Here is a 21,832-nt window from a genome sequence, read left to right as displayed (position 1 = left end):
TCAACCTCAACTCTATCCATTGATAGTATGACCATGGTCAATTCTGGACGGAAAATGTGCCCACAGTCTTGAGATGTTTAGCATCTCCGGGCAGAAAACTTGATCACCTATAATCCACGAGAAATTACCGACAAGCACCCATCTATGCGCTGCCTTGCTTCCCACTATCTTGATCCCCTTATCAGCCCAGTTGCAATGTGGACCCTTGGTGATTCAGACATCTCCGGGGGCAATCAGCTAAGGAACAGACGTGATTCGCCCATCGCCTCTATCTCCTGATAACGCATACTCTTCAACCTCCGCGGGATCAGACCAGAGCCCAATGCATCCACTCAATCGTAACTTGCATCTCCTCGCCGGAAATAGAGAAACACGATATCATGAACCAAGCCTCAGCAGATCCAAATGGAGAACCTCAGGGGGGTCCTAGACCCACGAAACGGACAAGCGGCAGTGCCATCACGTCAGATCACCAGCGATAAGACTTATTATACTGCACTTTCTGCTGCCTCTTAGACTAATCTTCAATTCAAACAATGCTATCAATACATACGGCTGTGTAACCATTCTTGAATCCTCTTCACAACTGGCACACATATCTTGATACACTATGGAGATTTCAACAACAACAATAACAACCCTCCTACATCAGGAAAAGATCCCTGAAAACTCTGAACCAATGTCAGCCCATACACATACCCATAGCCTTCCTCCTACTCCTCCAGCAACAGCAAAGCCATCTCGGATAGGTAGCTTCCACGATCTACAAGAACTCTCATCAATCCAATCCCCTCGTCTCGACCATATCAAACCTTATCCTCTACCTCCAAAATGCTCTCCAAAGTCTGTCCTTAAGGAGGATCTCAAAACCCCTGACAACTTTGTTGAGAGAGATCCACGCCTCATTCGTCTAACTGGAGTCCACCCGTTCAACGTTGAGGCACCCCTGAGCGACTTATACGACGAAGGTTTCCTAACCAGCGAGAATCTTCACTATGTCCGTAACCACGGACACGTGCCTAGATGTGAAGACGATGATATACTCGACTGGGAGTTCGAAATAGGTGGCCTTGTCGAAAACCCCATCAAGATGAACGTACGAGATCTCATCAACGACTACCAGCAATTGACTTATCCAGTAACATTCGTATGTGCTGGAAACCGTCGCAAAGAGCAGAACATTGTTCGCAAGACCAAGGGTTTCTCTTGGGGAGCTGCCGGCCTGTCAACAGCTCTCTGGACCGGTGTTGCCATCGGAGATCTGCTTGCTGCAGCAAAGCCCCTGCGTGGAGCCCGGTATGTTTGCTTCGAGGGAGCAGACAAGTTACCCAATGGCTATTATGGTACATCCATCAAGCTCAACTGGTGCATGGATCCTAACAGAGGTGTTATGGTGGCTCACAAGATGAACGGCAAGACCTTACATCCAGACCACGGCAAGCCTGTTCGTATCGTCATTCCTGGGCAAATAGGTGGTCGAAGCATTAAGTGGCTCAAGAAGATTACTGTCACACAAGAACCCAGCGACAACTGGTACCACATCTATGACAACCGAGTCCTACCCACCATGATCTCGCCGGAAGAAAGTGCAAACTTGCCCGAGGTCTGGAAGGATGAGAAGTATGCCATTTATGACCTAAGCACTAATAGTGCCATTTGCTACCCTGCCCATGAAGAGAAAGTCTCGCTCACGGGCGCTCCGGCAAGTTATAAGGTGCGAGGTTATGCCTACGGTGGTGGCGGAAGACGCATCACACGAGTCGAAGTTACCCTTGACAAAGGTAAATCTTGGAGACTTGCCAACATCCGATACCCAGAGGATGACTACCGCAATGCCCCTGAGGGTGATACCCTCTACGGGGGGCGTGTCGACATGTGGTGGCGTGAGACATCATTCTGCTGGTGCTTCTGGGATCTTGACATTCCTCTGGATGAGTTAAAGAGTGCAGATGATATAATGATGCGTGCTATGGACGAGGCTATGAACGTACAGCCTCGAGATATGTACTGGAGCGTACTGGGTATGATGAACAACCCATGGTTCCGAATCGTGATCCATCAGGAGGATGATGCACTTCGCTTCGAGCATCCCACCCACGCTACTCTAAAGATCACGGGCTGGATGGAGCGAGTCAAGGAGGCCGGCGGTAATCTTACCAACGGCTACTGGGGCGAGAAGGCTCCTGGTGAAGTCCAAGAGGTGGTGGTAAAGGAGCCTGAGAAGCAGATCTGCATGACCAACCCTCAGATCAACCGAAAGATCACCATAGAAGAGCTCAAGGCGCACAGTGGTGAAGAAGAGCCTTGGTTCGTTGTCAAGGGCGAAGTGTACGATGGCACTCCTTACCTCTCTGGTCACCCCGGTGGTGCAGCATCAATCTTTGGTGCCGCTGGTCAAGATGCTACTGAAGAATTTATGGCCATTCGTAAGTCCCACCTAATCATACCAAGTCTATTCGAATGGCTACTAACATTTGCATCAGATAGCGAGAATGCAAAAGCCATGTTGCCCACATATCATATCGGCACCCTCGATGAAGAATCCCGCGCCATTCTCAGTGGCGATGCTAACAAGACGAGCGATGACGCAAACCGAGAAGTATTCCTCCAGTCCAAGACATGGAGCAAGGCTGTTCTGGATAAAAAGACATCCATCTCACCGGATACAAAGATCTTCTCCTTCAAGCTCAACCACGAAGGCCAGAAGATCGGCCTCCCCACTGGCCAGCATCTTATGATGCGTCTCCGCGACCCTGCCACCCGTGAGGCCGTCATACGCTCATACACACCGTACTCCGACGGCTCAGATTGTGGTCGTCTAGATATTCTTATCAAGATCTACTATGACACTCCTCAGCGAAAGGGCGGTGTCATGACACAAGCGCTCGATGCCCTTCCTATTGGTCACTGGGTTGACTTCAAAGGGCCTACGGGCAAATTTGTCTACCAAGGCAATGGGCTCTGCACAATCAATGACAGAGAACGTCGTGTTCGCCGTTTCATCATGGTCTGTGGTGGTTCTGGAATTACTCCTATCCGCCAAGTACTCCGCGCCGTCATGCATATTCCTAACGACACGACACCATGCCTGGTCTTCAACGGCAACCGGAGTGTTGACGATATTCTTTGCAAGGAAGAGCTCGACCAACTGGAGGCTGCCAACCCTGCAAGATGCCGAGTCGTCAATGCCCTCTCTAACCCTCCACCAAAATGGAATGGCCTCAAGGGTTTTGTGAACCAAGCCCTGGTTCCTGAACAAATGACCCTACCCAAGGCAAGCGGCGAGGGTGACGAGTTGGTGCTTGTTTGTGGGCCTCCACCGATGGTTAAGGCTGTTGAGGCCTCATTTCTGGGCATGGGTTTCAAATCAGATGATTTTGTATTCTTCTAAAAAATCTTTGGGCGATGATCTGATGGTCAAAGTAGACTGCTTATGTATGTAACGATGTTTCTTTATAAGGAGACGTGAGGAAATTGGCGTTTAGAGGATATATAATTTTTTTTTGGGGGGGGGGGATTCCTTGCCAGCTCCATAAAATCAGAGTTGAGGAACGTACATATGAACAAATAATATACTATACATGCTTCCACAACCAACTCTGTGCATCTTTGCCGACAGACTATCCTTGAGCAAAAACAAACTGGAAAGGGACTCCTGGACATAAAATCGTAATAGGTTAAATAAAACCGGTGCTATCAAACGAATCGGTGAGCTTTATCAATGTCCACCCTCAGAACTACTTTCAGCACCTCCCTCAGATCCATGGCCAGTTGGATTTGGATAGTAGTATGCCGCAACGGCGATTGCAACGTAGAGAATAATGAGCAGAAAGCCTTCCAGGTAGTTGCTCTTCTGATCTTGAAGGAATCTACCAACGGTTAGAATGGCGAGGATGAGCATGACGAGGTCGAAAACTGCGAAGTTGAGATCAAGACCCTTGTTGAGGCCCCAGCTGACAACGACGGCAAGAGGAGCGTTAAAGAGAGCAGTTTGTAATGTAGCCCCGAGCACGTGAGACATTGCCAAATTGATTTGGTTATCCCAGGCCTCATCGATGGCAGTCAAGTGCTCCGCCAGCTTCTCAACAAGTGGAACAAGAATAAGACCCATGAATGCGTCACTGACATCACCCCGTCCGATAACATGTTCGATCTGCATGACGAGAATAACCGCCGTCCAGGCAACAAGACCCACGGCAATGACCAAAGCGATGATGCACTCAGTAAGGGTGAGCTTGGCCTTGGCTTGGTCCTTGTGCTTGTCTCGATCATTGTGCTCATCCTGTTCGAATACAGCAGCGTAAATACCATGGTGAGTTCGAGCCTGATAAAATACATATACAAGGTAGGCGATGATCAGAAGAACCGAGATGATGCGCGAGATTTGGAGTGTCTTGTGATCGAGGTTTGCGCCGGTAAGGGACTCACCATTGCCAACACCGTACTCGAAGACAGTGGGAAGGGCAAGAACAACACCACTATGAATCAGTCAATTATTGAAAGTAGGGGAAAGGATCCGGCAAGTAAACTGACGCAGTAAGAAGGAGTCCGCTTCCGGCTTCGCTGATAGCCTCGTTGAATTCCTGTTCTTCTTTCAACATGCCACCAACGAAAAAGCAAGCACCGAGGCAGAGTAGCATGGTAGCAAGAATTGAACCCATGATGGCAGCCTTGATAACGAAAAACATATCCTTGGAAAGAAGAACCATGAAAAGTATAATTTCGACGATAGAACCAATGCTACAAATGAACGAATCAGTTATTGATTCTCGGGCTCACATCCATGAGGAACATACGTGATCTCGAGAAGGACACCCAAGACGTGAGGCAGCTTTCGTGAAAGCTCCTGACCAGCAAATCCGATCAAATTGGCACACGGGACCATGGCGATGTAGGCCAGCGCGAAAATGGTGATATGATTATCGGGCATAGCATCTGATACGCATGAGTCAAGTCTACACAGGAGACGAGATGTTTGTCGGAAAGACTTACATCGAACAGCAATGGCAGCAGGGACAAAAGGCCAGAGAAAGTTGCAAAGTAAACTAGCTCGACTGGTTGATCTGAACGAGATCTTGGAAAAGTGAATGGGATGGAAGCCCTTTCGGCCACTCTCGCCCGCAGGCTTGATGTATCGAGACATTTTGCCGTTGCCGTGATGTCTTTTCTCTCCTCTCTTGTGTTCGCTATATGTGTTTGGAACTGGGAGAGTACGGTCGTCGGATGAGACTTGTCGCATGTCGGGAGAGTTGTATGAGCGATGTCGATGGGAGCGTGAAGAGGAGCGATCTCGAGGCATGTTGGCTGCCTTTTGTACTCCGTATCTCAGTTATGCTCACTTCACTCAGTGCAGTACAGTTCAAGTACAGTTTTCCCAAATTTCCGAGAGAGAAGGGTCGAGACCAGGAACTAGGACCTGGGGGCTTGTGGGAGGGAGCCAGCTGCCAGACCGCCCAGGGTATACGGATTGGATAGGTACCTAGGTAGTCCAGGTACGGATAGTGTGTATTTACTTGCTGCGGTTGGAGTGGTTCTTAGTAGAAAAATAAAAGGGAGGAGAAAGAGGACCAAGCGCGTAACAAAAGAGGGAAGGGATGGATGGATGGATATAAACGGATGCGACAGAGACGAGGAAAGCACTGCTGTAACAAGGCACTCGCTCCTAGTCGATCCTCTATTCAATGGATGCATTGCTGTCCATAGCACAACATGTTTCACACCTCCCGTCTCGGCAGCTAACCCCCCCTTTTAGATCTCTCGATCCATTCACGGCTTCATCTAAATCTCCCAGTAATTGTACATAAAAAAGACCCCTTGACCCTCGTGAGCCAATGAGATAGCTCCAGCATGATGAGGATGCGGTCACCCACAATGCTTGTGCCCTGCCAAGTTTTGTCTCTAGCAGGCCAAGCCGGGCCCAACCGTTAATTTTCGGGGGGTGCATTGCTTGGCGGTGCCTTGGATCTCACCCTAGTCTATCTAGCTACGTCACTGACGCTTTAGCCACTGTCCAGCGGGACGACATCATTGTACGTACAGAGCAGAGCTTACTAGCATTTCTCTTACCATTAAAAGCAGTCTTATCGCACTCTCACTCGTTCTTCTATCCCTGGCTCTACTCGTCATACCAACAGTGGTGTCCTACGTAACTAACTAACTTACTAACTAGTGCCATTCAAATTATTCTTGTTTTTATCCTTATTTCACATCCTTCACACTTTACCCTTCCGAGGTCTAGACCCAAGCCATCTTACCCCATACAGGCCACCTCAGCAACACCAAGTCACACCGCAGACGCTAGACTTGGAAAAGGCCTGTTCATCAGCCAGACAGGGGCATTTATTCTATGATCCCCTGTGCCGGTTTCCCGTCTACTGACACTCCCATTCAAACACCCATCTCTTGTGGCTTGACGCCTAGAAGGAGGCTTCATATCGAGTTTGCAAGCCAGTATGCAAACCCTCTCTTGCTACAGTAGTTCCTGTGTAAGATTCTGATATCACAAATGCCAGAGCTGACAGCCTCGCTCTGTTTGTGCCGCTAACCCTGAACAATTTCTGGTATCGTTGGTGCACATCACCATATGTGAGCAGACAATGCAGTAGAGGAAAGAATCAAGACCCCCTATATGCTTATGATGATACTAGGACTGCTACCAGAGCCAGACGACATAATTCGTGACTACCGGGGACGTGACGTCAAGTATTCGACAACATTAGAAAGGGCTTCCCTCGGTTCGCCCAGCATTCGGTTGAGTTGTAGCCATTCTGGCAACCCCATAAGCCGAAGTATGTATTGCTACATAGTCGATATTATAGTTTGATGTATCTTGCCATGGAAGAGGGACATTCATCCTGGGCGAGAACAATCTTGGGATTCGAAAGCAGAAGTATGCCCTGAAGGATAAAGGAATAAAAAAATAAATAAAAAAGGCTTAAAGAGTCGAGAAGAAGACGAAGTCTGAGCGTGGACCACACATAAGAGAGACTGGAGATCTAAATTCATTACTCGGAACAAAGGTAGGTATATACACTTTGGGGGGGGGGGGGGGGGGGGGGGTTGCAAGTAAATCCTTTGCCAGGCCGGCTGTAATCAAAGCAGTCAAAAATAACAGTGATAGCAACACGTATCCTCAGGCCTCATGTTGTTATTTATCCGTTGTTATCGGTAATGCTGCGGTTCTCAAAGGCAGTCTCTTTGGCCCGGTATGGAACAGGTTCTGCCAGAACGACTGTCTCGGTACCTATGGGAATGTTTAACTCTGGACCCATCGGCAGTGACTCCATATCAATCTCGACGTTCAACAGAGTCTTGAGAATCACTTGACTACCAACTTTACTCATCACTTCGTTCGCTTGCTTGCACAACTCCGATGCCACACATTCAACACAACCTCGCTCACAGTGACAGTCTTCGACCCGCTTCAACGCATCCCGTAGTAGTAGATCGACATGGTCAAATGCTTTCGTGCTGATACCTGATCCTCCTGCACCACCTTTGGCATCGTAGAATGTTAACCGTGCTGGTCGCTTCCGCTGTGATTCTTGTTTTGCAAACTCTTTCACCGCCGTCTTGCACTCTGTTCGTACATCACCAGGCATGCTGATAACGAAGGCTGGCAGTAAACTCATAATAGCATGCTCTGCAGCGTGTATCGCGGCGGCAATGTGAAGACGTCTCTCTTGGAGAATTCTCATCGCCTTCTTAGGCACATCAAGCCACATTCCCTTGCTGAAACGTATGACTGGTGGATTGTCTACGTGTACCGCATCCAACACTCGGTTCTTCTTGTCGACCTTGAAGAATCCAAACACGTTTTGCTGGATCTTGATTGTTCCATAGTAAGCATGCGATCGAGAACTCGAAATTTTTCTGATGGCCTCTGTCTCCGTGGGATCGATATCAGTATAATCACGCTGAACAGTTGTCCACTCAACCTTGACCCTTTCCACCCTGGCCATTCCTTTGTCAGGCTGGAAGTCTCGTACAAGGTAGGGATTACCCTGGTGAAGAAAAATGGCTCCATCATAAAGTGTAAAAGTTGCTCTTGAGGCCTCCAGCTCCTCCAGAACAACATTCCGGCCATTGGTGATATCTATGATAGCAAAGTGGTCATCTTCTGTGTCTCGTATAGCAACATACTTTGCAGGGACAGGGCGAAATCGATCATGGCAATGATAAAAGCCCATGTCATCTTTGATTAGGCGTTCCATGCAAATCTTCGGTAAGTCTTTGCCAAAGTATTTTGCATCATCTTTCGGGCGTATTGGCATTTCATATGCCGCGCATTGAATGTGTCCTTCACGCACAAGCATATTCTCCAGATCAACTTGCAACTCACAATTGGGCTTTGTGAATAGCTCGTCTGGATTCTGCATGTAGTGCTGGTCTGTGGCAAACCCGTCACCAACCAGTATCGAAAGTGAATCCTTGTTGCGACGGCCAGCACGGCCACTTTGTTGTCGCAGGTTGGCAATCGTATAAGGGAATCCCCACGTCATGACACAATCAAGGGAGCCTATGTCAATGCCGAGCTCTAACGCAGTGGTTGCAACAATTCCAAGCAGTTGACCTTGAAACATTTCAGTCTCGATCCTGCGGCGATCTTGTGCTGTATAGCCGCCACGATATCCCATCACCAGATTGGTACATTCTGGCCGCCCCAGGTTCTCGAGCTCCTGCTTGATGGTGCTCACGAGCAGCTCACATTGCGCCCGAACTCTGCAAAATGCAATGATCCTCACACCTCTTAGCATCAGGGCACAAAACAGTCGCGCGCATTCAAACTTGGTGCTGCCGCGGCCAGATGCAGGATCGCCAGGGTCTTTATATGGAGTGTTCCAGCACAAAAACTCCTTCCGTCCTGATGGAGATCCATCGTAATCTATCAGCTGGACGTTTTCTATGCCGAATATTGTTTTGAAGTGTTGCTCTGGGTTCGCAACTGTAGCAGAACACGATATAAATTTGACACGCCGGTTTCCCACGGCGGCACATATTCGCCTCAATCTTCGCATGATGAAGGACATGTGAGACCCCATTTGACCATTATAATAATGCAACTCATCCACTGTTGACGATTAATACGCATATATAAAGGGTCAATCAAAGGAAGCGCTTACCAACGACATATTTCAAGTTCTTCAGGTAAGATCTCCATCGTTCTTCTTGGGGTAATATGGTAATGTGAAGCATGTCTGGATTAGTAAAAATTATTCTTGCTTGCTCCCGAATCTCATTGCGCTCAATCATTGGAGTATCCCCATCGAATGTCTGTACCATAGTCTCTTCAAGACCAGGCATATAACTCATCATCTCTTTCAAGCTCCTCTTCTGGTCCTGTGCTAAGGCTTTTGTGGGGAAGATGTACATTGCTCTGGAGTTGTAATCCTCTTCGAGGGCACGAATGACCGGGAGTTGGTAGATCAAACTCTTGCCAGAGCTTGTCGATGTTGATACTACAACGTGTTTGCCATCGTGGAGACTGTTGAGGGCCTCTGACTGATGCGCATAGAACTGTGTGATTCCCTTGGCGTTATATAGAGCGTTCACCAAATCCTGGCTCAAAAGAAAGTTGAGGTCCCCATATACAGCCTCCTGCTTCTCAAATACTCGATGCCCATCAGGGACAATCTGTCCAGTATACCAGGGGCTCTCCTTGAGCTCCTGTACGATTTCTGGCACGGTCTTTCGTTCCTTTGGTATGCTCTCTGGTATCGAATCGGCTGCCTTGTCCGGGGCAAACTCTTCTTGGGCAGAAGGGGCCGGGATGTATGCCTGTGTTTGTTCTTTGAGAACTTCAAGTGGATCAATCCCATCTTCGGAGCATTCATTGAGGAAGGCATTAATAGCATTAGTGAATCTTTGGTTACGCCTCTCGATCAGATTGGTCATCTGTTTCTGGCTAAAAACAGGCATTCTCAGCTGCTCGTCTCTCAATTTTCGGTTTGGCTTCGTTGGCTCGCCAGACTTGCCTGGGACTTGTCTCTTCAGATCGCCATCGATGAATTCGAGAAAAAGGACTTCTCGTCCTGCAGGTTCAAGATCCCGATCATGTTGTTTGTCAAGGCCATCCATGCCAGTGTACCCGCCCACTGACGCATCATGCGCAGGAGCCTGAGACCTGAATGATTTGCCAGTTCGGAAGACGTCGTCCCTTTCAGTGCCTTTGACATCAAGTTGTAGCATGTTCTCGTCGACATATGCAAAGAAAAGACCCTCAGGGCGAATCGCTACCATGGAAGCAATCTCATCGACCAGTAGTTCCCGCTTGATATGGGCTTCAACGGCAGATTTTATTGTGTGAAATGTCGTGGCGAGATGTTTTCGTGTGGTGCAAAAGGTGTAGACAAGATTGAGAGCTCGATGCGTTCGTTCAACCTTCTTAAACTCTTCTGGCCATTCCACAGAACAGGGTACGGCCAAACTGCTGGCTTCTTTGTGAAGGGTCGGCCGTGCTTTCCCCCCCTTTCCTCCCCTTCTAGATTTCGAGTTGCTCGGCTGACTTGAAGTCGGACTCTCGGCTGTTGAGTCCTCGCCGCCATCACGCTTGCGTTTTGTTCCTGGCAGTGAATATTCTGTGCTGGGACTAACTCGGCCTGATATTTCCTTGCGTTTTGTCATGTCATTAATGGGAACTGAAAGAATGTGCGAGGCGAGGCTGGGCTCATGATAAAATCAAAGCCGTTTCAATACGTGCAAGTGCGACGTCATGCACGGTTCGAGTCACGAAATTGATGCCAAATCACGTGCATTGATTACAACATCACCGACTGCAAATGTGATGAGACATACAAAGCCTACCTACCTTAGCAGAAATGCAGATGTTATTGTATCAATCGAAGCGTGTTTATTTGTACGAATATGACTTCATGGCCAGCACATAGCTGTAACTCAATCTCCATCTACCCTATCCAGTGTCCAGTGTCCAGTGTCCAGTGTCCTGTGTCCAGGACTTATACTAATGGCTTCCCAATACCATTGTTAAAGACACAGCAATGCTCCCCAAATGATGGCTCTTTACACACAATTCTATCCATGGTTCCGTGCAAAAGCCAGAAAGCGACCAGGCTCTCACGGTGCATTGTATCAGCATGTGTGCTCCAAGCTGGGCACGACTTTCTGACCTTCTAATCATCTGCCCTGCTTGCCACTTGCATAAACGGCAACTGGCTGGACTAGCTCCCCTCATGTATCAATGCAAATCCCCGTTTGCGATTCTATCAGGGCTCGAGGCAGGGCATCACCTCTTTATGGGGGTTTAACAGCTTTGCAAGAGCTTTCCAAACAGTGACTAACTGTTCTGGAGTTCTTTTTGAATGATTCCAATCTCATTCATGAAAAGCTTTGCGTTGGCAGCTGACATCTACGTGACATTTGTCAGTTCCAAGTAGCATATAGGAAATCCAAGGCATTGCGACTTACTCTCATTGTGATGCTCACGGGTTTGGACTGTTCACCCTCGAAAGCAGTGAAGAGGATGCCAACAGACTTCAATGAAGCCTTTTCTTGGAATTTCATGGCGGCGACAAGCGCTGTGTTCAAAATGACTCGATGTGTTTGATCTTGGCGCATGATGAGACGGGCAACCTTGTGGCCTTGGGATTCTCCTGCAGCCTCCTCGTCCACTTCTAAAGCGGAAGCATCAAATGATCCGGGGATAACAGCGCCATTTTCGTCGTACTCGACACAGGCCTGAGGCACATTAATTTTAAGCATGCCCGCACCTCGTTCTTTCCAGCCGGCCTCTTTGTCGTGGTAAAACATCTTGGCTCTTACAGAGACAACCGTTGCCTCGCCGGCTTCGCCATCGTTGACCTCGACTGGTAACTGTTAGAACTAAATTGACAAAGAGATAGATATGAAACTCGCTTTTCTGCAACTTAAGCTTCTTTTTCTCGTCGGATTCCTTCTCTGGCGAAACAGCACGTTCGGCTTCAGGAGGCTGCTCACTCTCCTCTCTTTCTTCTTCCTCTTCGCCACCGTCCTCGGATTCACTATCCGGGGCTCCAAATGGCTTCGCAGGTTTCTCGCTCTTGAGGGGCTCCGCACCAGGCGCAGCGAAGCTCGAGAGAGGTTTGGTACCCCCTAGAGCAGATCCAAAAGTGCTTCCCCCAAAGGGGCTTCCATTGCTTCCAGTTGATAACCCTGCAAAAGGCGACGCTCCTCCTGAGCTTCCAAAGGTCAGCTTAGGTGGCGCGGCAGGCTGTGCTGTTGTAGATGAGGGCTTAGAAGCAAATGAGCTAAGCGAGGGCTTTCCAGCAGCGAGTGACCCGAACGCACTTCCGCTCTGAGAGGCACCAAGAGAAGCAAAGGGCGAAGTCCCGGACGACAGCTTGCCAAAGCCAGACGCCGCGAAAGCGCTGGCAGATGTTTGCCCTTGGGACTGTTTTGTCGCTGATTTGCCGGCTTCGGTGTCTTTGGTCACCTCGCTGGAAGCAATCGTTGATGGCTGCAGAGAAAAGATTAGTCCAGCCCCTACACTTGGCAAGTAAAACTGTGGTTAGCATACCAAATCTGCATCTTCGTCGCGATGTCGCTTCTTCTCGGGCTCGGTTCGTAGAGCTCTATCCTTGGCCGAGTCCGATGATGCCACACTGTTCGAATCGTTTTCTTCAGCATCTTTGTTTCCCTCTAGTTGGTCATGCGCGCGCTTCTTCTTAGGGGAGGCGATTTGCTCCTTCAAGTCATTATCGGGCGCATCCGATGTGTTGGCAGCATCTTCTGGACCAGACGTTGGGGGGTCAGAGATAGAGGATTGCTTTAGTTCACGACGAGTAGCGCGAGTCTCTGCGTCTTCCTTGGTCTCGACGTTGAGAGGTTCGTTCTTGGGACTGGCATCGGGAGCGTCGTCGGCCATGGCGTCCAAAGGCTTGGTGTGATGACGGAAGATCAACGACAAGAGGATTGGGTTTGATAAGGGGAAGATGCTGAACTTGAGTTTATAGCATAGGATATAGAGCAAGACATGTAAGGTCCGAGAATCACGGGTGATGTATGAGCAAAAACATGCGCTGGACTTGGAATCAGGCTGGGCGCAGGTTGTCTGAGTTGGGTCACTCTTGGATGTTGGAATCGAAGGTTGTGTTGAGCGCTGCGTGGAGCCAATCAAACACATGCAGAATCGCCAATGTCAAAATAACCAGAGCTAACCTACCTAGACAACTGAGCCTAGGTACTGTAGCTAAGGTATTCACCGCCCGCCTAGCGCTAATATCCACGCCAGCAGGAGGGGTAACAGTGGAGGATCGAGATTGGACGTCATTTTCACGATTAAACAAAGACAAAATGATCACAGACAGTTGGGGAAAATGTGAAACGCCCCGAAATACTATATATAAATTGGCTTTGTACTGAAATTTGATCCTTAACCATGACTTTGTTCCACCTTAAAACAAAAACATTGCCTACTTAGGTACCTTGCCTTGACCGATCTTGAATGGACCAAAGCCCGCCAGTTCATATCTGATGTGCAGACCTAGTGCTTCTACTCCGGGAGCAGGGGTTGTAGCATTGCTTGAGGTTCAGTTGTCACACAACAAACAAGTTCGAACTACTAATAGTATCATTGATGAATGTGTGGCCATCTCATTATCAGCCTTTCATATGCCTAGAAATCTCAGTATCTAGGATAGGATAAGATAGGACCCAATGGCTCGGTACCGTATCTGCGCGTTAATCGCTCCAGGATCTGTTCCGTTTCGGGAAAACAAACAAACAAACTGCCATATTCGACAAAGCATACCATGATAAAAGTGATACATGTTTGCAAAGAACAGTTTAAGAACCCTAGGAATCAGTCCATGACTCCACTCCATCACCGAAACACTAAACATCGCAGTCCTAGTCAGGTTTCGGTTCGTTTCAAGTAAGAATACATCAGTCTAAATCAACCATTTTAACCACTCCGTCTTTTAAAATCGCAGCAACTTCATACCGAGTCACGTTTCCTGGTAACGAGCCCGTCTTAGCTGATAAAGCACAGACAGCCAAGACCGAGATAGAAGACAAGTAGAGGGTACACTGCAATGGCAACTCGGTTCTTGACAACTCCGCTGCCACCTAAAATGCTGACACCAGCAGCCAGAGACCAACTGATGAGGACGATATAGATGGGGATGCGAGCGATCCAGTGAAGGCCGAGGGCAGACATCATAGCAGCAAGAACCAGGGGGAAAAGCGTGTATCCGATGATGCAGACGCTCTGAGCGAAGGAGCTTTGAGCAAGTTAGCGAATTTCACATGAGCAAACCCAGACAGCGAAACATACATGTTACCACCCAACAGTTTGATCTGTAGCGTCACGACAGCCTCACCAAGCCAAATCATAGCAAAGACGCCACTGAATACAGCATCACGCTGTTCAGATCGAGCGGTGATGCTGAGGAGAACACTTAGAAGAAGACAGAAGATCAGAGGGCCCCAAAGATCCCAGTCGCGAAGACCAGGAGTCATGTTGCTCTGGAGCAGAGCCTCAGCATCAACCATACGGCTCGCCAGTCCAGTGAGTTCTTCCCTTGTCCCTGAAAGACCAGCGCCACGGATGCTGGAATAAGCGCCGCGCAGACCTCCCTCGTTATCGAACATAGTACCACCCAGGAGATAGCGCGGGTAGAGCACTTCTCTGAGCTTTGCCCAGACAGCGAGCAGGTCGCGACGCAATGTATCCCATACGGATTCGTCAATTGTATTTTGAGGAGCTCTTCGGTCTTCTCCGGGGATTCGTGAGGTCAGATAACCTTCGTTCAACGGTCGCGATGATGAGCTGGAGCCAATGTTGCCTGTCAAGGGCTGACGGGTGTTGTTGGTCGCAAGAGGGTCGTCAAAGTCGTTGAGATCGGCTGAATCTAGGTCAGCTTCCACGGAGTAGAGAATAGAGCTCTGCATGTTCCAGCAACAATAAGGGCCCAGTGTGCGATCTCTTACCATCATCAGGGTCGATCAGGTCGTCCTCATCCTCCAAAGGTGGGTTGGCATAGTGCCCTCGAGCGTTGGAAGCTGACATGATATGTAGAGTATCGTGTCGCTCGGTATGAACAATCGGTTGTGTAATTAGTATTGTGGTGTTCTTTCCGGCGTCACAGAGAAGTCGTGTGAAAGCTGATGAATATGAAGCTGACGTACGTATTTCTATGATGTAGGTAATAACGGCGAAACTTCCACGGTCGCCTCTCCAGAAATGGGCCCCTTGATGCAAGGTGGCCCAAGCTTCCCTTTCACTGCAGCCAATCACAGCGCCGTCCAGGTCAGGTACGGGCAGGGGAGCCTCTAGGTAAAGGGCATCCCTTGAATGACAGATAATTCTGATTCAAACACACATTTGCTATACGAGAAATGGAATCTCTTCTTTGAAGCGCGAAGAAATAAAAATATATTAACCACCTTCCAGGCTTTTACTAATTCATATTGTCTGACGATTCTAACGGCATCATCTCATTTCTCGTCACTAGCGTACAACATCAGTACGACTCAGAGCTTCTTCGTGATTGAGAAACAAGCCTACAGCCACTGGGCTCTTTTGAGTTACAGGCTAATAAGTCAAAGCTCATTGACAAACACACCATTCAATCCTTCCCCTCTCCTTGCATTTGTTCAATATTTCATGATCAATGATGTACGTCTCCATAATACTTTCCAATAGACCCCACCTCGAACGGCATATTAATGCCATCCGTTTGGAGGATTATGGGAATGATCCTCGGCTGACGTGGTGGGAATTTGAGGGTTTCCAAGCCAATGCTGCCCATCGCTCAACTGGCTTGTTTGTTGGTTCACTGAAGAAGCCGAAATATTGGAAGGATCTTGATGGTGTTGACGGCTGTTCTGGGCAAATGCCTCTTGGTTGTGCTGATGGGCTGATGGTTGTGAATACCATGGATTACCATGGCCATTGGCCGCACGGTTCTGATATCCCAAACCAGTCGTACTATAGTCTGCTGTTCCCTCCATTGAAAACTCAGTTGAGACCGAGTCCTGATTATGGAACGATGGCTGCTGTCGTCGGGCCTCTTGAGCCCATCGCTGAGCAGCCTGGTTGTAAGGCCCTTCGTAAGAGGCGTCTACCGCTTCAGGGTCCCATATGGGGAGACCGTCGGGAGGTTGAGCCTCTCCTGACGGTTGGCCATGACCATAAGATGCTATGTTTCCGTTGATACCCACAAGGGCCCAAGCAAATACGGCAACATCTCTAATAGATTGCATGAGCTGATCCATAGGGGGGCCACCAGCAGCTTGAATACCGCTTCGCGGTGGCATACGGTGCGGGGCATACGAAGCTTGGAAGTTGAGAACAGCTTCGTGAGGATAACGGGGATATACAGGTTGTTGCGCCCAAGGAGCAGCGAAAACACCGTGGTCGAAGGTAGAAGGAATTTGGGGAGGCTCAACACTGGGAATCTGGGGTCTTGCTCGGCGGAGGATGACGACAAGACCATCAGAGGTACATGAGACGACCGCTTCCAACTCGACAGAAGGTGCCAGGTGTTGTGCTGGGCGATTGCGGGATCTGCGTGCCTGGGACACGTTATCCTCAGGTGGTGGCGGCGACTGTGGTGTAAGAGGAGTCTGGTAACGAGTTGCTCGTGAGCTAGAACCCAGAGCATTGGAACTCGTAGTGCGGGATTCACCAGATGTTTCGTTGGAAGTAATGCCATCCTGCATATCCACATCAGGTTCTACCTTGATGGAAGGACCTGCCGAACCCCGGTGGGAGTTGGAGTTGGAATCGAGATCCATGGCACCATCCAACTTAACACCACCTCCCTCAGAATCGCTGGAGCGGCGGCTCTCAGCACGTCGTTGCTGATTCGGAGCCATCGAGCCGCTTCCAGATCCATTCTGGTCTAGGGACGGATTGTTGGTGGTGCCGTTTCTAAAGTGACGGGGCCCCTCGCTTTCATTTCGTCCACCAACACCATCAATTGTCGACTCCTCATCAACATCGCTGCCTTCTTCCTCGAAGTCTTCGGGTCGTCGTGGATCGCGAGACCAGAATCGCAAGTAAGCAATGGAATCGTTGGCTTTCGCACTCTCAATGCACTTGAGTGCATCATCCAGGCAGGTCTCTCGAATACATTCGTAGAAGCTTTTATGTTGAACTTGATCGGCAGGAACGCCGAGGATGGAGGCGACAGCATCGGTTGCAAACATAATAGTCAATGTTCTAGTAAACCGATTAAGGATAAGAGCAGCTCGGGGTTCACGCTCCACAGGTGGCAGCCTGAACTTGGGGGACAGGTGTTGCAACATGTGATATCGTGGGTCTCGAGGAGAGCGTGAAAAGAGACGCCGGACTTGTGGTGCGTCCAGGGCACGTCCTGAATTCTGTTAATATATGCAAAAGGGTATATCAAGGGGGCAAGGTAACTGCGGTGAACATACTCTCACTCTTGGCGTCACGCCTGTAGATACTTATACAAGCAAAAAGAATATCGTGGACGATTGAGAAGCAGCATTCACTGCTTACCCAACGACCATCATGAGAGCGAAGACGTGCATAGTGCAAAACGGCAGCCTTGTCCAGCAAGACGCCACGACTATGCACGGATCGCGCATACGGGACTTCATCCGGATGAAAGAACTCAAAAGCAGACTTATTGATGACGTCCTGTGGAGAGTATCCAAGAATTTCAAAGATGGAATCAGACGCATAAAGGATATTAGCGTCCGGGTGTAAATCTGGGCGAGAACGGGTTAGTGAAGGTCTGAGAGAGAAGACGCAGGGACAGAGATAGCTCACTATGTATAGTCAAGAAAGTATGCTCCATGAAGATGACGGCGCAAGAGCAGCGAGCTCCGCAACGAATTGGCCTGATAGTAGAGTTCTAATTGAAAGCGAGAGATCGCAGTGTGCAGGCCAGGCGTGTCCCGTGAATGTTGGCTAATACCAATCAATGGTCACTGGAGAGACGAGTATTGGATGATTGTTCGAGATCAGAGTTTAAGCGAGTGCACGAAGGGACTCGACAGCGTATAAATCAGAGTCGAAGAACAAGAGAAGTGATGTAAGTGGGTTGGAGGTCTCCCACCATCGATAAGTCTAACTCGCTAACTTGAGATAGTGTCTTTTGGCGTTAACTGCCAGAGTGGATCTAGTCGATAGTAGGTGTGAGACTTTGCGATCTAGAGGCGGGTAGTGGAAGATATCTTGGATGATAGAGCACGGACGTGGTAATCAAATCCGAGGCCCTAGTGATATGGGGTTTAGGGACTAGATAGGGACTAGAATAGAAGTACAGTGTTTGGGAGTTGTTCAAGATGAGGCAATTGTTGATCTGGTCATACAGATCACGAATCTCTTGAAGGAGAAACTGAGATTGACGATAATGGACAATCGGAGAGTACTTTGGTCAAGTAGTAAATAGATAGACGCTCGGGTACTGAAATACCTGGCAGTTGTAGAGTTCTCTCTATGGTGCCTAAGAGCACTGAGGAGAATGAAGAATGGGAATAAATTGAATTGTTGCGACTGAGATAGGCAAGTGCGGACAGCGAAGAAATATATATAAAGCGACCAAGAGATGGCTGTCAACTGTGAACCAGGGGTGTGCACGAATCCAGTCTGGCATGGCCCCGGAGCAACGCGCATCCGGGAATGGGGAACTCAACAGTGTTGTCTGTATGTATCTGTATGTGAGGCTCGACAAAAACAGGGAGTGAAGGGTGAAAAATGAAAAATGAGATTCTCCCCTGGGCTTAACCGGGGGCTTGAAGAGGTAAGGTTGGTTGGTTGGTTGGCTGGTTGGTTTGCGATGGATGTTTGCCGTTTAATTAGAAGAGGCTGTCCACACTCGACGTCACAGCTGAAAGATTTGTTAGTATAGTGCTCGACTATTCTTCGAGTCCAGTCCTGGTCTTTTGGCTTGATTTTGAACTGCTCCTGAAGTCCCCGGATCGCAAATGATATCGTCAACGATATACCCGAAAGACAATGTTGTTGTCGAAAAAGAATCGTCATCCACAAGTACCTCGTCAAGGAGGCTTATGCATCTGAGACAAGGTTGTTTGCAAGGTATATTCCAACCCCATCACACAAAAGCTCAAGGCTAGGAGGGACACGAAATGCCACTTGCAGCGATGGTGAAGAAACCCCGAAGTTCGTCGGATGCACCGTTGACGGACGGCGGATATAGTTACCGTTTGTATGTAGGTACAGTACCGTCCTGTACCTCGACTACTAAGGTACTACTAACCTAGTACCACTATACCTAGGGAGACTCGACTCGACTCGACTCGAAATGAGGCTGCAGTTCTGGAGGGTGGCCACGATGTGTTACTGGATTACGTATTTTCTGTGGTCTTGGTATTAGGGAACAAGCAAAGAAGCTCAACGCCATCCTTGACACTCGGTGGTGGGCGAGTTTCGAGAATAGAGACAACAAGAGTATCTGTCTCTGCTGCAGGTTTATCCGGTTGGGGAACCCAATGAATGGAGAAAACAATTGGGACAGCCAACCAAGCCACCAACCCTTGAAAAGCTGAAAGGAAATGGCTTGCAGTCCTCATTGTTCTCATGACTCGAACCGCGCAAACTTTTTGCTAGGTTCGTCTACTCTCGGTACATGTTCTTTCTTTCCCTTGGTGCTGTGGCTTTCTTTTTTGATGGCGGAGAAGGGAATGAGGAATGACGTTGAACAGAATGACGAGTAAGATTCACGACCATCTACGGAAGAGGAATAGCTGTCAATCGCCGAAAGACGGGAACCACAATTAATCGCCGCTCCGATGTCGAAACGACAGAGCTTAAACAGGGATCGAGCTTTTTGTACTATCAATCGAGAAATTGGCTTTGTTCTCTCCGATACTTCTCTCAATTATCACTCAGGGATATACATTAGCTACTGCATAACATATAATTTCAGCGTTTCAAGATGAGGAATAACTTCTACAACAATACAGGACTATTGTACCCGGACCAGCATATACCTCTTGTGACACAATTCTTTGTTGCCTCATCTGTAACAGGTAGTCTCTTCCTATCTCTCCATGAATACTAATCGTCACACTTTTGCACGACCAGATCCTTCGTTTTTGTCTGTTGTGCCACAATATGCCATGCCCCCATCCGTCTCAGCATGCCGCGTTCCTCGAAACTCCACGCAACAGCGTTATCACTAAGGAGGGAGCAGCCGTTGTTGCTTTTGTGGCCACCTCGGTAATGCTCTGCCTCTAAGCAGGTATCTTTTGAGGGCGCATCCATCGAAAGAACCTTGCCCTAGCGGAGTGTAACTCAGACCCGGTCTTGGTCCTGGTCTTGGTCCTACTGTAGTCTAGGGGCCGAAGCCCATTATTCAAGCGCGGGATCTGGACGTCGTCGGTTGACGGCGCCTTTCCCGTCACACAACCCTTTGGATAACAGACAACGGTTGGCTAGGTCATTTCGCCCTTGCTGAAGCCACAAGAGACCAGTGGACGGATGAGTTCAATCCCGGCCCGGCCCATCTCTCGATGGAGCACCGTCTGATACTGCAAGACGGTCCTTGTGTCCCTCACTAGAAGCTCGGCGAAATTTATCGGGAAGTCGTTGCGAGGACCCTTGAACACCCTAGCACGTCAACGCCCGTGCTGCCATGGTGGGTGGGTGGCTTGGTGTGCTCAGTTGCCAGTCCCTGACATTGATGATCGACAACTAACTACATAGGACCTTGATAGTGAGGCTAGCGTGACGGAGGCTTGATTGGTTGACAGGTAGCCATCCATTCTTTGTGCATCAAATGTTACTCTGGTCCTGAAAATGTAGCCAGTAGTCACAAGAGTGCAGGCTGAAACATAGCAAACTGAATTAGACATGAAGACTGGCAGACATCTTGAGCGTCATGAACAGGAGAAAGTCTTCAGATGAAGCGTACAACTTCTAGATTTATTCATGGTCACGGGATCATGCATCAATGCTACACGCAGGATTGCGAGACGGATACGAGCCAGAGACACGCCGATGCGGGTGTAATGAGTGACTGTGCGTCAGAATGGCAGTGAGTTCCTTCAAAACACCACGTTTGGATCGGATACGATGAGATCAGGCACTCGGCTGTGCAAGGTGGTGATGCCGGTAGGTGAGATTCTGTATGGACATCTCACAGCTCCGCAGTTTCGAGGTGTATGGGTAATAACATGTCCGAGCTCACGACATTCGTTTCTGCGGTGTATGTCAAGACTCATACGAGGCACCAAGAGGGCGATTCTCTACCTTTGCCTTTGATATGCAAAGCCACAAGCTCTTGAACTTGGAAGCTGGCATTCCAGAGGTGACAATTGCGCAACTGACTTTGAGGATGATTCTGCGATGCTGCAGGTTCTGCAAGGGAGACTGGATTCAAGATGTGAACGGCATGTAACAAGAGGAATGATTGGTGATATGTACTTAGTGCAAGAAGAGTACAGTATTCTGCAGCCAGGAGGAAATGCTCCATGGCCATCACGATCCATCTCTTGACATTGACAAGAAGGACTAACCGAAACCCAAAGCAAGCTGGCGGCCGTTGAGACGTACGTTAGATACCCGTCATTGGTCTGGGTATCTTCGCTTAGTCTGATATTTGACTCCTCAACCTAGGTATTTTTATAGAATCCAATTTCAGACTGTCTGATGGTAGAGTATCTCAGGTATATAGATTTAGCGAAGTGAGGGAGGAAGAGTAGGAGCCTCAGCTCAGGTGGGAAGTAGAATCGATTGCTTCGCCAATGAAAGCTCCCGCTCGTCGATTCAACCAACCAGAGCCTGCGCTTGCTCATCACTCAGATCCACTCTTCCTACTAAGTTACCTTTAGTCGTCGCTCTTCTTTCGACAGCACAACATGAAACCAACGTAGCATCCATCATTCAACTCGACGCGTA

General features: G+C 48.8%; 7 protein-coding genes across 7 annotated transcripts; 1 reads left to right on the top strand and 6 right to left on the bottom strand.

Moving 5' to 3' along the window:
* Nucleotides 1–610: 610 nt before the first annotated feature.
* Nucleotides 611–3,391, top strand: FPRO_11927 (putative nitrate reductase; the record flags this gene model as incomplete). The annotated part of the gene is made up of 2 exons (XM_031221454.1): nt 611–2,426; nt 2,484–3,391. The coding sequence occupies 2 exons, from the start codon at nt 611–613 to the stop codon at nt 3,389–3,391; spliced, it is 2,724 nt and encodes a 907-aa protein (XP_031087012.1).
* Nucleotides 3,392–3,718: 327 nt separating this feature from the next.
* On the bottom strand, nt 3,719–5,299 carry FPRO_11926 (uncharacterized protein; the record flags this gene model as incomplete). The annotated part of the gene is made up of 4 exons (XM_031221453.1): nt 3,719–4,478; nt 4,534–4,740; nt 4,797–4,935; nt 4,993–5,299. 4 exons carry the CDS (start codon nt 5,297–5,299, stop codon nt 3,719–3,721), a joined length of 1,413 nt encoding a protein of 470 aa, XP_031087011.1.
* A 1,852-nt stretch (nt 5,300–7,151) lies between these two features.
* Nucleotides 7,152–10,623, bottom strand: FPRO_11925 (related to helicases; the record flags this gene model as incomplete). The annotated part of the gene is made up of 2 exons (XM_031221452.1): nt 7,152–9,070; nt 9,123–10,623. 2 exons carry the CDS (start codon nt 10,621–10,623, stop codon nt 7,152–7,154), a joined length of 3,420 nt encoding a protein of 1,139 aa, XP_031087010.1.
* A 670-nt stretch (nt 10,624–11,293) lies between these two features.
* On the bottom strand, nt 11,294–12,859 carry FPRO_11924 (uncharacterized protein; the record flags this gene model as incomplete). Its single annotated transcript, XM_031221451.1, has 4 exons — nt 11,294–11,365; nt 11,425–11,822; nt 11,872–12,451; nt 12,512–12,859. 4 exons carry the CDS (start codon nt 12,857–12,859, stop codon nt 11,294–11,296), a joined length of 1,398 nt encoding a protein of 465 aa, XP_031087009.1.
* Nucleotides 12,860–13,966: 1,107 nt separating this feature from the next.
* On the bottom strand, nt 13,967–15,004 carry FPRO_11923 (uncharacterized protein; the record flags this gene model as incomplete). The annotated part of the gene is made up of 3 exons (XM_031221450.1): nt 13,967–14,216; nt 14,270–14,840; nt 14,926–15,004. 3 exons carry the CDS (start codon nt 15,002–15,004, stop codon nt 13,967–13,969), a joined length of 900 nt encoding a protein of 299 aa, XP_031087008.1.
* Nucleotides 15,005–15,660: 656 nt separating this feature from the next.
* Nucleotides 15,661–17,765, bottom strand: FPRO_11922 (uncharacterized protein; the record flags this gene model as incomplete). The annotated part of the gene is made up of 3 exons (XM_031221449.1): nt 15,661–17,315; nt 17,380–17,676; nt 17,738–17,765. The coding sequence occupies 3 exons, from the start codon at nt 17,763–17,765 to the stop codon at nt 15,661–15,663; spliced, it is 1,980 nt and encodes a 659-aa protein (XP_031087007.1).
* A 3,306-nt stretch (nt 17,766–21,071) lies between these two features.
* FPRO_11921 (uncharacterized protein) lies at nt 21,072–21,413 on the bottom strand (the record flags this gene model as incomplete). Its single annotated transcript, XM_031221448.1, has 2 exons — nt 21,072–21,133; nt 21,263–21,413. 2 exons carry the CDS (start codon nt 21,411–21,413, stop codon nt 21,072–21,074), a joined length of 213 nt encoding a protein of 70 aa, XP_031087006.1.
* Between the last annotated feature and the right edge of the window lie 419 nt (nt 21,414–21,832).

Source organism: Fusarium proliferatum (genome assembly GCF_900067095.1).
Source record: "Fusarium proliferatum ET1 genome assembly, contig: FPRO_scaffold010, whole genome shotgun sequence".
NCBI lineage: Eukaryota > Fungi > Ascomycota > Sordariomycetes > Hypocreales > Nectriaceae > Fusarium > Fusarium proliferatum.
This window is presented reverse-complemented; position numbering and strand designations above follow the sequence as displayed.